The following is a 17,657-nucleotide window of genomic DNA, read 5'->3' as shown; positions in this document are numbered from 1 at the left end:
ACCTACAAAGAATGGAGATGTCTGTAATATTTATCGTAGGTACACTTCAACTGTGAGAGAAAGTATCTAAAAATAAAAAACAGAAAATCACATTGTATGATTTTTAAATAATTAAATTGCATTTTATTGCATGAAATAAGTATTTGATCACCTACCTGTAAGGGGTGAAAAGAAGGACAAACTTAAATGGGGTTACCTCTCCTGCTCTGTGTCCGTAACCACCTAACCAGGCAGCAGCTTTTCCTGGGGGAAGGTTATTAGACCTGGACTGACCCTTCCATGTGACTGCGGGGGTGGTGACCTGTTAGAAGGGGCTGTGCGCAGGAATTAAAGAAGAGTCAGAGTGGGAAAGGACAGCGTGCAGGAGAAAGCTGTCAGCTGCACTGCATTCCCGAAGAGAGAGAGCCCTCCGAGGACTGAGACAGACTGACAGTACGCGGTGAGCGCCCTTTGTGTGAACGTGGACCCGCCAGCCTCCTTGACTGGAGAATACTCCCCTGACAAGTCAGAGACAGTCGCTAGTGCATGCAGGCCCGGCGTGCACAGTGACAGGCCAGAACCCCTGAGAGAAGTAGCTGGACTAACTGAGGAGCGCAGCATCGTTCCTGCGGTGACATGTACTGAGTGTGATCTTGTGACTAAGAGTGGTGAGAGCAGGACCCCCTCTCACCACCCAGTATCCTGCTGTTTTCACCGGAGGCCATTTCTTCATTGTGGACAGAGACTTGAGAGTCTGCACGTGCCGCTGTTGACAGTGCCAACGTTGGAGAAGTAGACCCTTCAATCAAGCCTTCTACAGACTGATAAGTTTATTCCTGCTTACATTTATCTCTTTAACCACCCTATGACCGTTTACTTGTTGCTATTATCCTCCTTGTTGCCCCTCCCTGTGTGGAGTGAATATCCCTGTAAATAAACCTTTAACTCCTGGTCTGCCTCAGATCCGTGGTGACATCCTCCATACCTGCAGGTTATTACATACCAACCAGCAAGAATTCTGTCTCTCACAGACATGTTAGTTTTTCTTAAAAAAGCCCTCCTACTTTGCACTCAATCAATCACAAACCAACCTCTGCACCATGGCCAAGACTAAAGAGCTGTCTAAGGACACCGGGGACAAAAATTGTAGACCTGCACAAGGCTGGGATAGGCTACAGGAAAATAGGCAAAGTAATCACAAAGATATTGCCCAGTAAATCACAAAATCCCAATGAAGGGTAATATACCACCAACTAATAATTTCACTTTTATCGTAACCAAAAAGTATGAAAGAGATCTGGTACCACACAATGGTATATAATTAAAACCACATCTTTTTTGACATAAAAAAACACAAGTACAAAAGAAAGGTGTCAAACAATTGGAAAAAGGGACCTAAATAGTCCATCAGGAAATCCTACCACAGCAAGTTGTCATAGACATTTTCACACACCCATTTTATATGTCCAAGCTCAATAGTTATTAATGGAGAACAACCAGAGCACAACCAATTAGGTAATGTGATAAATATTGTTGCCAATGACAGGCATATATAGATTCAATAGCTAAGTATAAAAATCCCCTCTTATATTTCTCCTCCTAACGGTGCTAACCGTAGGTAGGGTGAGTGGTAAAGAACTTAATACCTGTTAATGTCAGCTAGTGGAGGTCCCGGGACGTCCCTTCTGCGCCGACGCGCATTTCGCACTGCTTCTTCCGAAAGTGGAGAAAAAAAACCACTTCATTAAAACATGGAAATCTCTTACCATCTGTGAAACTCAATAATGGTTTGGGCCTGTTTTGCTGCTTCTGGGCCAGAGCAATTTGCCATAATTGATGGCACAATGAATTCTGAATTTCATCAACAAACTCAAAAGTAAAAATGATCCGGACATCTGTCCATGAGCTGAATCTGAAGAGAATGTGGGTTATGCAGCAAGACAATGACCCAACACATTATGCATTTCAAGTTCTTTTTAAAAAAAAGACTACATACACTGTTGCTTTGATCTCTGTATGTAATAATTTTTTTAAAAATAGTTTGGAATGAACTTGGGAAACATACGGTAATAAAGCTACTATTAAATACTACCATAGCGTGAAACAACTACTTTACCAGCAGCAGCTTTTACTCCTCAATAGAATTACACTTTTGTGTTGAGATTTCCCTATTCGGTGTTATTTGAGTCGAGGTAACCTTTGTTAGATCTGTAGGAGGGGCAATCTGATAAAAATGCTAATATTAATACACATACTGATATATGTTCCTATTTTGAGAATTAGGGCTCATGCCCACTTGCGATGAAATTGGACAAATTCAATTGATAAAAAGTCGGATTGAATTCGGATCAATGTTAATCTATGATGGTGTGTTCATCTGCGTTTTTTTCCAGCTTGGTTCAGATCCTGACCGAACTGGAAAAAAAATTACAGCATGCTGCGATTGTAATCACAAATTGTATCCTGCAAGAAGTCAATGGGTGCGATAAAAAAAACGCACAGCACTCACACCATGCGAGTTCTGTTGGATATATGCTGACCCCAGCAATGGAGGAGATGGATGAATTCATTTCTCCGCCTCCTCCGCAGCGGTGCTCTGATCCTCTCTGTGCGAGAGGCTCGGAGCACAGACGCAGGACACTCGGCTCCCACTCGCAGCAAAGCAGGAGCTGAGGGTCATTAGCATATCGCATCCGATGTTCTCGTATCGGATGTCATACGCTAGTCTGACCTCGGTCTTAGAGACCTGATCACAGTGGTTGACAGCCAAGAGATTTAAAAAGGTTAACTAAAAAAAAACGAATGTGTGGAAAAGGAAATGTCACGTTTGCACATTTAGTATGTTCATCATCACTTTATTGTTTTACTTTTATGACATGAGAAAGGACTGTATAATGCATTCACATCCCAATAAATATGTAATTAGACTTTGCATTTTTTATACTGATCTACAGTACAGTCGTGATTTCAGTCACACCATGGAGTCACGTTCATTCCGTTCCATGAATTCAAGGTGTGATTTAAATTTTTTGAGCTGTTACCTATTAATGCATCAGCATTGTACAAGGTATGAGTTGTACAATTATTCTTTACTATTTACTATTTCCATTATATGCAGGTGCTTTTCACAAAATTAGAATATAATCAAAAAGTTAATTTATTTCAGTTCTTCAATACAAAAAGTGAAGCTCATATATTATATAGAGTCATTACACACAGAGTGATCTATTTCACGTGTTTTTTGTTTCTGTTAATGTTGATGAATATGGCTTTCAGCCAATGAAAACCCAGAAGTCATTATCTCAGTAAATTAGAATACTTTATAACACAAGCTTGAAAAAATGATTTTAAAATCTGAAATGTTGGCCTACTGAAATGTATGTTCAGCAAATGCACTCAATACTTGGTCAGGGCTCCTTTGGCATCAATTACTGCATCAATGCGGCGTGGCATGGAGGTGATCAGCCTGTGGCAATGCTGAGGTGTTATGGAGCCCAGGTTGCTTTTATAGCAGCCTTCAGCTCGTCTGCATTGTTGCGTCTGGTGTCTTTCATCTTCCTGTTGACAATACTCCATAGATTCACTATGGGGTTAAGGTCAGGCGAGTTTTTTGCTGGCCAATCAAGCAGTGATACTGTTGTTTGTAAACCAGGTATTGGTACTTTTGGCAGTGTGGACAGGTGCCAAGTCCTGCTGGAGAATGAAATTTCAGAGAGAAACATGAAGTGCTCTAAAATTTCCTGGTAGACGCTGCGCTGACCTTTGGTCTTGATAAAACACAGTGGACCTACACCAGCAGATGACATGGCTCCCCAAACCATCACTGAGTGTGGAAACTTCACACTAGACCTCAAGCAGCTTGGATTGTGGCCTCTCCACTCTTCCTCCAGACTCTTGGACCTTGATTTCCAAATGAAATGCAAAATTTACTTTCATCTGAAAACAACACCTTGGACCACTGAGCGACAGTCCAGTTCTTTTTCTCCTTGGCCCAGGTAAGATGTTTCTGGAGTTATCTTTTGGTCACGATGAGGAGAAAAGACAGGTTTTCTTTTAGACAAAATTCATAAGAGTATGATGGCGTATTTACCACAATTCCTTTTAGAACTTAGTGGCTGTATTGGATTAAGCTTCTGTTTCTAACAACGTAATCGAAAAGATTAAAATGAGGTGTCGTAATTCAACCGACAACTTTTGCCATATTTGAGGTTGTATTGTAGTAAATAAACAATGAAGAAATATTACGGACTTTGTTAGAAAAGTGTATTATACATACTTTGGTGTAAAACTAGGTGATCAGGACAATTCGTGGGCTCCACATGAAGTGTGTTCTGTTTGTGTAGAAGAACTATAACAGTGGTCTAAAGGGAAGAAAAGGGAAGGGAAAAAAGGAAGCTTTTTTTTTTTGGCATGCCTATGATCTGAAAGGAACCACAAAATCATAGTGATGACTGCTACTTTAGTGCGTGCAATGGAGTAGGATTCACCCTTAAAAATAAGGAAATTAGTGCCCATCAGGGGCACATGTACAAGATTATCTCAGCACAGGAACATGGTTTTTAAGCACATCCAATTGTGGAACTTATTATTATCCAAAGATGTATTGATTAAAATTAACTTTGTTAGGGAGGAAAACCCCCTTAAGTACCAAGTTTCAGGAACCGTCAGAAGCAAAACTGAAGGAAAGCATTTTTTGTTGGTATGGATATTTGGAAACTCATGAAGGACGAAAGAAAAATTAAAGTTGTTTAAAAAGGACTTGGGATTCTTTTAAAGAAGTCATGAAGAAATTTCTAGGTAACAACAAAGATCCATAATTTAGGTCCATCATGAAGAAAATGCTAAAACATTTCAAATCCTGATGATGAATTAGAAGTTACATTTTTTTTACATCCCCATTTGGACTTCTTTATTGAATACCTTGTTGCTGATAACTAAGAGCAAGGAGAAAGATTTCATCAGGATATCAAGGAGATGTAATGACAATACCAAGGTAAATTGAACATGAATATGGTAGGGGACTATGGCTGGATTCTTCACAAAGAAAATCCGCAGGCCTTCTGTAAGAGAAAAGGTATCAAAAGATGCTTTGAAGAGCAATAATTAATTTCCAATGAATGTTCAAGAATTTTTTATATATAATATTGTGTACATTTTTGGCTACAATAAAGATTTTTCACGTTCATCTCACTTGTATATAGTTACATATGCATTTTGTGCTAAATCCATATGTGATAGGTAAAAATAGAAGGGATTTTTAGGTAAGGCCATAAGAAAACATAAGGATCAGTCATTAGATTTGAAAAAAATTTCTTAAACGCAAATTTTGCATATCAGTGGCATTTTTACTGCAAATACTATTTTTCAAACCCCTCAAATCTTTTTCCATGCTTTGTTGGAATGCTGCAATATCTACACTAATCGTCGGTCCAGGGCACCTTTTAGATTTCAATCTAAGCCCACTATGGATATATGTTATATATGCTATTGCAAATCCTGATGCTGCTGTAGGTGATTTTTTTTTATGTAAAATTTTTGTAGGCATAATTTGTGTATTTATTGCTCTATATCAATGTATTTTTCAAATTTATATAACGTTTGAGTAGAAGCAAATTTTAACAATTCTTTGTAATGCACAGAAAGTGTGATCGAACTTAAATTGACAATTGCTGAATCATCTAAATCCACATCTATATCTAAATGTCCACATCTTCTATTAGGCTTCCACAATATTTTTTTGTTATTTTATCCCCATGTTCCCCCTCCCACACATTTAAATTGTCTGTGTGTATCTTTTCTCTCTTTTTTTGCCTATTTTAAACTTTGGAAAATAAAGGACCATATTTTAATATGTCTTGGGATCAGAAGCTGGATCATTTCTTCTTCTCTTGCATTCACCACACGCCATGCATTCTTGATAGCGAGCTTCTATGCTAATTCAGCCAACTTCAGGGTGAGCTGGTATTCCCCATTATTTTCTTCCATTAACAACTTACTAACCATCAAAGCTAAAAAGGCAATACTCTATAACTTCATTCTAGGCCTGTCAACTGCCTTCAAATAATATCTTTCTGCAAATCACACACTTGGAGTCACATGATGATCTCATGTTCCCTGTACTGGCACCGGAGAATCCTGACTGCGTGCATTGTGCACGCTGTGAGGATTCACAAGTCTGCAGTCACGTAGTAATAGGTATTATCTATAGAGGAGAAGAGTAAAGTATGTTAAAATAAAGTAAATTGATAAAGGGGTTAAGGATTTAAAATAGATATTTATAAAGGGAATTTTAAGTATAGAAAAACCTATGCAAGATAGTCTATTCCTAATAAAGCTTTTTCTAGATTATTACAGTGCAGTTCTTTTGAGGTTACTATGTCTAGCCAGCGTTGTATGTGTATTGAGTTATAATATATTTCAACATCATGAAGCCCTAGGACACTGCATATTTTCTGAATGAGTAACCTACAAGGCTTGAGCTCTTTTGGTCCAAAAGTTAATGCTTAACTTTTATTATACAATTAAATCCAAAAGTAAACATATGAAATGTACCACGCAATGCAAAATAATAAAAACTTACATGGTAACATTTTGTCAGTTGAGGGGCAAAGAGCAATGCCTTTGTCTGGCGAAATTATTATTGTTTTTTAAAGTTTTTATTGAGATTTTTAAAATTTAACATAGGCAAGAAGGGGAGGGGATAAAGGAGAATTTGTAATGAAGGTTTCATCATCAAAAAGGAAGGGGAAAGTAGTTTACCCTTAGTTTGACTAGATTTTTCCAGGCTAAGGTGATGGCCTGAAAGATTGGGTGATTCGGTTCAGGTAATCTTAGACAGAAAAGGTGTTTGAATAAGAGATCTCTAACAGGATCAAAATTGTTGTGGTCAAATTCGAGGCTGGAGGATGTCTGGAACTGAGCCAACTATTGCTTTGTAATAGTTGGAACTGAGCCAACTATTGCTTTGTTTTATTAGGTTAGCAAAATAGTATGCTGAAAGTTTGGGGAGACTAAGCCCTCCGTGAAACTTATTTTTGTAGAGATCATTAGTTGCAATTCTAGCTTTTGTAGATTTCCAGATGAAGTCATTGATTAATTTTTGTAACTTAGTAAGGTAGAATTGAGGGAGAGTATTAACATGTAGAAAATTTTTGGGAGAATAAATGTTTTGATAGCCATTTTTCTGCCTACCCAAGATAATTCAGAGAAGCCTGTTGAGGATAGATCTTTTGAGTTCTCAGTTGTAATTGTATCCAAGTTTAAAGGGCGAAGGGATTACAAATTCTTGATTAGAATAACCCCAAGATATGTTAACTCATTGTCCACCCATTCAAATAAAGAAAAATTTTTTTATAGCATCAAAAGATGTGTTTTTTAGGTTGAACTCGAGAATCTGGAATTTGTCATGGTTAATTTTGAAGCATGAGACCTCGGAGAAATTTTTTAGAGAGACTAACAGTTCTTTGAAGGAGATTACAGGGTCAGTTAAGGAGACGATTAAGTCATCATCAAAGAGTCCAATTTTAAAGTGGCAAGTGGGGAACTGTATACCCTTGATGGAGGGATTGTCCCTAATAGATTGAGGCAAGGGTTCGAGAGCCAGGACAAACAATAGGGGGAGAGGAGGCAGCCCTGTCTGTTGCCATTAGATATCTGGATGGAATTTAAAAGGTGATTGTTTGCATAGACCTTAGCTCTCAGGGAAGAGTAAAATGCCAAGATGGAGGACATGATTTGGTTACAGAACCCAAATTTGGAAAGTGTAAGTTTAAGGAATGTCAAATTTAGTCTGTCAAATGCTTTTTCAGTGTCCAAGAAGAGGAGGATGGAAGGGAGGTTTGTGGATTTAATCTTATTTATGATGTTAAGAAATCTCCTGGTTCCATCAGATGACTGACAGCTTGCTATGAAACCTATCTGGTCATTGTTAATGACTGGTAAAATGGTTTCCAATCTGTTTGCTAGGATCTTAGCATAAATTTTGACATCTGAGTTAATCAGTGAGATTGGTCTATAATTTTTGACTGGTGAATGATCAGAGATGAATTTGAGCAAAATTAAGATCTCCTTGAATTGGGATATTGAGAACACATCTGTGACAAAAAAGATTGATTCTAGATGAGGATTTTTGGACATCAGAATAGTGAGTGTATTCTCTGAAAGATGAGTTAATGCAACAAAAGGCATCATAGAGTTCAGTTTTTGTTAACCAAGTGTTTAAACTGGGGTAAGAAAGTCTTTTTGAGAAAGATGCGCCAATATGCCTATAAATAACCATATTGAAGTCACCAAGTAATATTAATTCGCCTTTCCTGATTTTTTTGAATTTTGTAAATCAGTTTGTCCAGAAATTAAAAAAAAAATATTGGTGGCATTGATATTAATGATTGTGTAGAGACAATTGTTGAGATGGCACACTAGGATGTGACATCTTCCCAACTCATCTCCTACTTCTTCTATCATTTCAAATGGGAGGGTATTTTTTTTATAATTGTTGCCACCCACACCCACCCTTTCTTTTTAGTATTGAGAGTTTCAAAGATGTGGGGAGAGTCTTTATGTTGGAATTTTGGGTGTTCTTATTTACAAAATGTGATCCCTGTTGACAAATTAGGTCAGCTTGGCTGTTTTTAAGCTCTTTCCAAATTGTAAATCTTTTCATGGGATTGTTTAGACCTCTTACATTGTATGTAAGACATTTGGAACTCATGTTGGAGGTTTATATTTCGTGGGCAGATAAAACACTAAAAATAAACATAAACAAGTCCTAACTTAAGTGAAATGAAGTTTTGATGACTGTAGGCATACAAGAATAAACTAAAAAAAACTCAGTAAACAACAGTAATTATAGTATGTTATGCAAATGTAGGCACAAATGAGGGAAAACAATAAAAAACTTGGAATATGCTCCTTGTGGAAATTAACCACCACACAAAGAAAGAGGTAAGGAGAACTTGAAATTCAATCAAAAAAATTATTATATAATACGTTATAAATTCAAATTACAAGTATGATTATTGCCAGTAAGATGGAGCTAATATAGGGACAGTCGTAAATTTCACTAAACCAACACGCAAAAGGACAACACCACGACCATAAGTCCCAATATAAAGTATAAAGTTTATTATTACAACCAGATAAAATCAGGTATTAGAACAGGTATCAATATATGGAATATGACAATTTTTGCACATATATTTGAAGAAATATACAAATATTTAAAATTATATCAGAGATATGGGCAGTACCATCCCTATAGAACATACAATCACCTGTCAGTATTAAAATTGTGAAAAATGTGCATAAATTTAATAATGAAAATGCAACTCCATAAATGTATAAAGTGCATATAAAATAAAGTGTTGTGTATTTATTACAATAAAACAATCAGTGCTAATATATCATATGTGAATCATTAAATAAAGTGCTGTGCTCAGTGCGATTGAAAAAATGTCAGTATGCCTATGCAGACCATACAAGTGATACTCAAAAAACCGCAAAAAGTGGCACAAAATAATCTGTATGTCTCAAAACTCAAGATAAAAAGCGGACGGCACCGCTGTTACCGTATGACTTCAAATGATGTGCGGCATACAGAAGCCCAGCAGCTGGGAATCTCGGGTGCCAGACCTGGAAACAGTCAATCCTGGGAATCCATGCGAAGAGAAAAGGTCGCACTCATCGAGATGGAAGTTTCACTGATTTATTGACATATCATGAACATGTCAAGTCGGGGGAGTGACATAAGGAGTGCAAGAAAGGCTGACAACGGCCGTTTTGCGCTGCTCGCGAAAAAGTGGCACAAAAGTGGCACAAAATAATCTGTATGTCTGCTGACCAGGAAAACGGTATACCATAAACCAAATTAAAAAAATATAATATATGACTTACAAAGTGTGCTATATGGATTATTCCTGGTCTCCTGGGATAGACGCCCTGCCCAAATTTATGGAGTTACATTTTCATTATTAAATTTATGCACATTTTTCACAATTTTAATACTGACAGGTGATTGTATGTTCTATAGGGATGGTACTGCCCATATCTCTGATATAATTTTAAATATTTGTATATTTCTTCAAATATATGTACAAAAATTGTCATATTCCATATATTGATACCTGTTTTAATACCTGATTTTATCTGATTGTAATAATAAACTTTGAACTTTATATTGGGACTTATGGTCGTGGTGTTGTCCTTTTGTGTGTTGGTCCTTGTGGAAATTACAAAACAACAACAAGAAAAGCAAAAAAGTTCTCCTGAAGGAGCCAAACTGAAGGAGGGTTGTCTCCTTTTAATGGGAGGAAAGTTTGATGAAGAGAACCATGTGAGACATCCAAAAGAAGCTTCAGAAGACTTGTGGAAAAAAATCAGAGTATTATATGGCACAGATACTGTATATCAAAGATTGTATGTGAGGATAGACCTGTTGAAAGAGAAGCTGTATAGAAATTAGCATATTAAGCATGAAACATTGCAGCAATTAACTGTAACTTGTGCAGAATTGGCAGAAGGAATGAGGAAAAGGAACATATCCAAACCCATAACAGGTAAATAGGTTGCTTCCTTCAGCATTTCACCTTGTGTAAGGAGTCAGGAGTAAGGAGTAGATATGTGGATAGGCTTCCACTTAAAGAAGACCAGAAGTTTATTCAGGAAATCCCATTTGTAGGAGATTTCCAAATCTCTCAATGATGAGATAATTTTTTGAATGTTTTCCTTGCATTGATAGTGTCTTTTGATAAGTCTGCTTACATCTTGACATGGGAATACGGATCCGGGAATGATTTCTTTTCCTTGATGCAGTTTTGGATCCTCTCCTTGGTATTGTAGAAATGTATATGCAAGATTGTATCTCTCTGGAGATAGAGCTAAAGGATGAGGAAGACAGTGGATTCTGTCACTAGATAACTCCAGGTTTGTGAAATTTAGAATAGACTTCTTGAAAAGGTCTTTAACAAAGTGTTCTAGGTTGTTCTGGGAAAATAGAAATTCCTCGGAGTTTGATATTGTTCCTCCTGTTGTGATCTTCCAGATCGGACAGTTTAGCTCTCAATTTTGTGATCTCCTGCTGCATTTCCTGGTGTGATTTATCTAGATTACATGACTTTTTTCTACTGTGGTAATCCTCTTCTCACTCTCTTCAACTCTATGGGTGATTGCACCCAAGGTTGACTGCATAAGTTTTGCTTGTCTTTCGAACCCCAGATCCATTTTATCGCTTAACTCCTTTGTGAGGTCTCTCATGAAATTCTCTGAAATGTTTCTGTTAGATATATTAGGAACTTAGGAACTTCAGCACTCACTGAGGATTTCTTTATGTTGTTTTGAGTGGTAGGGATTAAATGCTCCCGTCTTTGACCATGTTTGTCAGGACTCTGGTTTGGAGAGAAGTCATCTGGCTCTTCTTCTGAGTCGTCTTGAAAGAATGAATCCCTGAAGCCCCAATCACCTGGTTCCTTTCTTTTTGTTGATTATGACAGATCCATGTCTTCAGTTGAGGGAGTCTCGGTGGTGGCAAGTAGCTTGTCTGAAACAGGTTTAGAAAGGGCTGTTTGGTAATTGTCTTCTTTGGTCGCCTCACTGTAGGAAGAGAATTGTTTTGGTTTTGAGGATTCTGCGTTTGTGTCAGATCTTTTTATGGGTGATCTTAACTTCTTAACTTTAAAGGGCTAAACAGAATGGGGGAGTCTTCCAGAGAGTGTAAGGTGGAAGCAGAGGAGTGGAATTGAGAATGGATTTGTCTCTCTCTTTGAGTTTCCAATTTAGTATTGATGATTTGTTATCCTTAATATTGGAAGATTTGGTTTTGGTGCTGCTTTTATCCTTTGTAATAGCTGCAGAAAGGATTCACTGAAGTTGATGATGATGGGGATCAGTAGTTGATTATCTTCAACTCAGAGAATCAACATGGAGAGAAGAGATTGTAGGACTTATTTACAGAAGCACTTTGAACGGTGGACTTGATAAACACAGCAAGTCGAATATGTTGTGAGATTTTGAACACTGTACCTTTAATTCCTCAGAGCACTGGGAATTATTTGAGTATCAGGGAGGTAAAGTTTAAATCGTTTTAATATGTGTGGATCCTTTAATTTTCCAGGGTAGCAGCCCTTAAGGTAATTATTAAAAAGTGTCTGAGTTTGCAGATAGAGATCCCTGGTTCCTGAACTAATCACAGGCTTGAAATATAAACAGCATTAATAGATGTGGAATGGGGATTGGGTTTTATTGAAGAGGGGAGGGGGTGTGGAGTGGTTAAAGGAGCATCTGAAGGGATTGTCATTGGTGGGATTTTAACCAGGATTGCAGTGCTACGAAGCTGAAGTGCTAACCACTAAGTCACCCTGCTGCCTCTGCCACTAACACTGCTGCTGCTAATGTTTTTGCAATGGCGACTCAATGTTACCATGGTTGGAAGTACAAGTGCTTATCACTCAATTAGAATATCATCAAAAAGCTAATTTATTTCAGTTCTTCAATACAAAGAGTGAAACTTATATATTATATAGAGTTCTTTTTCACTTGTTTATTTCTATCAATGTTGATGATTATGGCTTACATTTAATGAAAACCCAAAGGCCATTATCTCAGTAAATTAGAATACTTTATAACACCAGCTTGAAAAAATAATTTTAAAATCCGAAATGTCGGCCTACTGAAATGTTCAGTATATGCACTCAATACTTGGTCGGGGCTCCTTTGGCATCAATTACTGCATCAATACGGCATGGCATGGAGGCGATCAGCCTGTGGCACTGCTGAGGTGTTATGGAAGCCCAGGTTGCTTTGATAGCAGCCTTCAGCTCATCTGCATTGTTGGATCTGGTGTCTCTCAGCTTCCCCTTGACAATACCCCATAGATTTTCAATGGGGTTAAGGACCGTCAGTGAAAAATAAGAGTTACCGCTCTTAGAACAAAGCAATGCAAAAATAATTATTTTTTTCTATGAAATAGTTTATATTTTGTAAAAGCTCCAAAACATAAAAAAAGATTAAAATGTGGTATCGCTGTAATCATACTGACCCAAAGAATAAAGCTGATTTATTAATTTTACCACACCCAGAACGGCATAAAAAAAAACAAGAAAAGAATTCCTGATTGTTGCTTTTTTTGTTCATTCTGCCTCCCCAAAAATCAGAATAGAAAGCAATCAAAAAATGTAATTTGTCCAAAAATGTTACCAACATAAACGCCAACTTGTCCCGCAAAAAACAAGCCCTCACATGACTCTGTCAACAGAAGTATGGAAAAATAATAACTCTCAAAATATGGAGAAGTAAAACCTAGGTTATACAATAAAAAGCGTCTTTTAGTGTGTGACAGCAGCAAAGCAGAAAAAAACGCTGTAAATCTGGTATTGCTGTAATCGCACCAACCCGAAGAATAAAGTCATCTAATCCACATGAGGAATGGTGTAAAAAATAAATAAAACCAATTCACCTGCTGTTGGTTTGTTCATTCTGCTTCCCAAAGATTGCAGTCAGGCTCAGCTCACATTTATCCTGAGCGCTTATAGCGAGGTTTCCATGGAAATCTCTGAAATACGTGATTCAGATGGAACTCCCGGGGAAGATTCCCTATAATGAACGTAGATGCAGGCACTGTGGACGCCATCTAACCTGTGATCCGGCGATGTTCTTTTTATTAGGTGTGCATAAAAGTGCCGTTGGCCAAAATTTTGTACACTTATTAAAAGAAAAACACCAATGAACAGAGACCTGGTGGAGTCCAGAGTAACTCTGCTGCCTCATTATAGTTAATTGACCCATCGGGGGATTCATCTAGATCACGTCACTTGGACATTTAGATGGAAACCCTGATGCAAGTGCTCAATGTAGGGAACAGCATAGATGTGATCCCAAATGTTATGTAAAATGTTCCCAATATAAACTTCATCTCAATCCACAAAAATGCAAGTCCCCACTCAGGTCCATCATCTGTCAAATGAAAAATAGGGGGTTTCCACATTACTGGTAATACAAAGGCTCTGGAAAAGAGCTACGGCTCCTTGACCCTCAAAAGAAATTCAGCAAATTCTACACGCCGAAATCCAAATGCTGTTCTCCCTTCCGAGTCCCAATGTGCCTAAACCTCATTTAGAGTACACATGTTTTTTTTATCTCTGTGGTGATGACAACGCATCTAATTTGCAGGTGCATGTCTCCAGAAGTATGAGCTGTGCACTACAATGTACTGGTGACTACAACTTTCTGGGCACTACAATGGTAGTTTGCCATTTTTACTCAGCAACATCCACTGCTACTTGTTTCTGGAAAACACCCATGGAATCAATATTGTCACTACACCTGTAGATAAATTCCCAAAAAGGTATGATTTTCAAAATGGGGTCACTTGAGAGTGGATTCTGCTCTTCTAGTCCTTAGGGCTCTGTATATGGAGTCAGCAAACTATTCTAGGAAAATCTATGCTCCAGGAAGCAAAAGACACTCGGTCCCTCCCGAGTCTCGCCTTGTGTCTAAACAGCACTGTACAGCAACATATGGGATATTTCTACATTTAGCAGAAATTGTGGGACAAATTTTAGTTCCATTTTCAACCATTTCCTATTGTGAACAGGTAAAATCTGGGGCTAAAACAACATTTTGATGGTAAAAATGTAATTATTGAGGGGCGTGGCCAGCGATTGAAGGAGCAGAACGTGCCGGCCTGAACTCCTCTCAGGAAAATAATAATCTGCCTGAGTCCGGGCTCCCTATAGCTCATCTGCCCTCACTGGGAGCCAGCGTGTATTTGAAAGGACCTGGAGGATGATCACCGTTGACCCTGAACCCACCCGGTGCCTCAGGGCGAGGAAGACACTTGCGGCCTAGCTACGGGCCTGGGGCCTGCCTGGGTCACATCGTGTCCGCTGCGGTGCGGCGAGTCCGGAGGCCTCCTTCCTGTGACAGGGAACCGACAGTGGGAGAAAACCGGCCACTTACCCCTTGCTGTTATCTGGCAGTGGCATGGAGGGGGCTCTCTTCTGGACGCCGGGCGCACAGAGAGAGACCGCTGGGCTTGCTGTGGCATGTACATCTGGCGGAGCCGTGGCCTGGAGTGGACGGGCGACCCGCGACGTGAGCGGTGACAGATTCGGAGGTGACGCCGGGAGTGCGGCGAGGAGGTTGTTGGCTGCATGTTCTGCCCTGGAGGTAGGTGACTTGCTGGGTCTGTAGGGACGCCCGGGACCACCCCGGATTGCAGGAGGACAGCAGGAGCCATGTTGTGGTCCACATGTAGTATCCTCCCTGATCAGCAAACTGCCTGAGGGGATTGCAGGAGCCTTGCTGTATCCCAGCACTGACTGTCAGAGGGCTGTGTGTTCTACCCTGTCCCCAGCTAAAGGAGAAGCTATGAGACTGTAAGAGTTAATACAATCTCCATAAATACCTTATTTTATGTATAAAGGTGTGGGAATCCACCTGCTGGCTATCTGACGCAATCGCCCATATTTAAAAAGGAGGAAGAGAGAGTATTTCACTTTTTCTTTTTCCCTGTTTTGGGATGTTACTCTAACTTACAGGCTCACATGCTCCCTTACTCTTGTGATATTAAAGGGGTATTACAGCAGAACTGCACCAGAAACATACTCTGTTCTATAAAATTTACCCCATATCTTGCTAAAATCCAACACGGAGGGAATGGATGATCCTGGTGGACTATAATTATGGAACACTAGATCTGTCACCACGGGCACAAATATGCACCCACCTATATGAGTAATTGTCATGCGATAACTTTCAGAACGCAGGTCTCTGAGCAATGTGTCCCAAAAAATCTGTTCCGTCAGAAAACAATACCCATCTGATCACACAACTGATGACTCAACGTACAAAATCAGCTAGTCACACTATGTCAGCGTCACAATCAACCTCACTGAACACCGGGAGCTCCCCCCAGAGGTCACAGCAAACTAACTTGGCTACTCCAACAAACATGATTCCAATGACAATGGAGGACCTCCTGGCTACCATTCAGAAAACTTTCAGAGCCGTATTATCTTCTGCTGTAAGCAACTTCACGCAGCAAATTCAGGATATTGCTCAAAGAACCAATGATTTGGAAAGAAGAATGGATGACACAGCAGATGCTGCTGAACATAATAGTGAGCAGCTACAGGAACAAGATGCTAGACTCAAGTTCCTAGAGCGAAACTGTGAAGACTTGGAAAATCGTTCTCGCCGAGGTAATATTAGAATTAAAGGACTACTGGAAAGTAGCTCCAATCTAATGGAGGTTGCCTCAAATCTCTTCTGCACCCTCCCGCCCCAAGCAGATCCTAATTCTTTAAAAATAACCTGAATCAACAGGGCCTTGGGAGGTCCCAAATCTGATGCCTCACCTAGGGGTGTTGTCCTTAAAATGCACCATGAGGAATCCAGAGACCTGATTCCATCCACTGCTCATAAACTGAACAATTTACCAGGTGTCCCAGATACCGCATCTCTGTTCCCTGTCATCTGCCCGGCAACCCTAATAAGGAGAAAAGCCATGAAAGCTATAACTCTGGCCTTAATAAAAAGCAAAGATTAAATACAGGTGGGGATTCCCACATGCTTTAATTTTCTCCTATGGCAACTCCACCTATTCTCCAAGAAATCACGAGGAAGGGAGAAAAGCACTAGAGAAGGCAGGCATCCCGATTTCTGATTCGGGAGCCCTACCACAGAGACAGAGACCGCGCAAAGAGTGGATGAAAGTTCGCCATACCAGACTCAATAAATCACAGCACAACAAACAGTCTACTTCTTGAGTCCACTATCGATGAATGTGCTGGAATATTCTCAAAGAACGGCCAAAATGCTGAGATATCGTTCTGATAGTATTACTATTTGATGTTTCTAATGACAATTTATGAATAATATTGTTTCCTTTTCCTACTAGTGGAGTGTTGTGCCCCTGGAGTAAGTATGCCCCTCCATTTTGGGCTATTACTGCCTCTGGTCCTACTGATAGTGAACCAGCACACTGTAGCCCACAAACTGGTCATTGGTTGTGACCATTTTTCTTGTTGTATTTTCTGTTACCCTCCCTTCCCTCTTTTCCCTACAAGAGTGTTGATAAGATGTAAAAATATTTTTGCATATGTGATTAAGGGGAAAATGCTTGTTCCAGGTGGTAGTTTAATTAGAAATTTCATTAGAATCTCTTTATGCATACCTAATATATAAGGTACTATCACACAATGTTAGGAGGTTCAATTCCCCAATAAAAAGAAAACGTGCCTTTATTGATTACCAGAAACATTCCCCTGATGTGCTATTCCTACAGGAAACTCATTTCTCTAATAACTCATCTCCCAAGTTTTTCCATAAGCTCTACTCAAGATTTTTTCTTGCTACTCATGATAAAAAAACGAGAGATGTCGCCATATTGCTGCATAATTCTTTTCCATTTGTGCAGGAGGGTTTGGTTGTGGACACAGAAGGTAGATATATAATCCTTTGGGGCACGGTCCAGGAGAAGCGATTCTGTCTTGTGAATTGCTATGCACCCCCGACATTTCAAATGAAAACAATTAAATCTATTGCAAGATCCCTAAGGTCTATATCCTATGATACTATTATATGGGTGGGCGATTTTAACCTGACTGTAAACCCAAACTTTGATAAATCTAATAAGGGGAGACCTGACATGACAAGGAGGGAAAAAACTATCTTTGATGGTATCT

At 39.1% G+C, this 17,657-nt stretch overlaps 1 protein-coding gene across 1 annotated transcript in view; it reads right to left on the bottom strand.

Annotated features, from left to right (window-relative positions):
- The window catches only part of LOC141047856 (uncharacterized), a 359,889-nt gene that overhangs the window by 185,065 nt on the left and 157,167 nt on the right, over positions 1 to 17,657 (bottom strand). The window contains exon 35 of the mRNA XM_073543184.1: positions 11,289 to 11,401. Coding sequence (XP_073399285.1) covers positions 11,289 to 11,401 — 113 coding nt within the window. The remainder of the gene's footprint in view (positions 1 to 11,288; positions 11,402 to 17,657) is intronic.

The sequence above is a fragment of the Dendrobates tinctorius genome, unplaced genomic scaffold (genome assembly GCF_039654945.1).
Source record: "Dendrobates tinctorius isolate UK_male_01 unplaced genomic scaffold, ASM3965494v1 ptg000129l, whole genome shotgun sequence".
Classification (NCBI taxonomy): domain Eukaryota; kingdom Metazoa; phylum Chordata; class Amphibia; order Anura; family Dendrobatidae; genus Dendrobates; species Dendrobates tinctorius.
The sequence above is the reverse complement of the archived record's forward strand: the minus strand, read 5'-3'. Positions and strand labels throughout refer to the sequence as shown.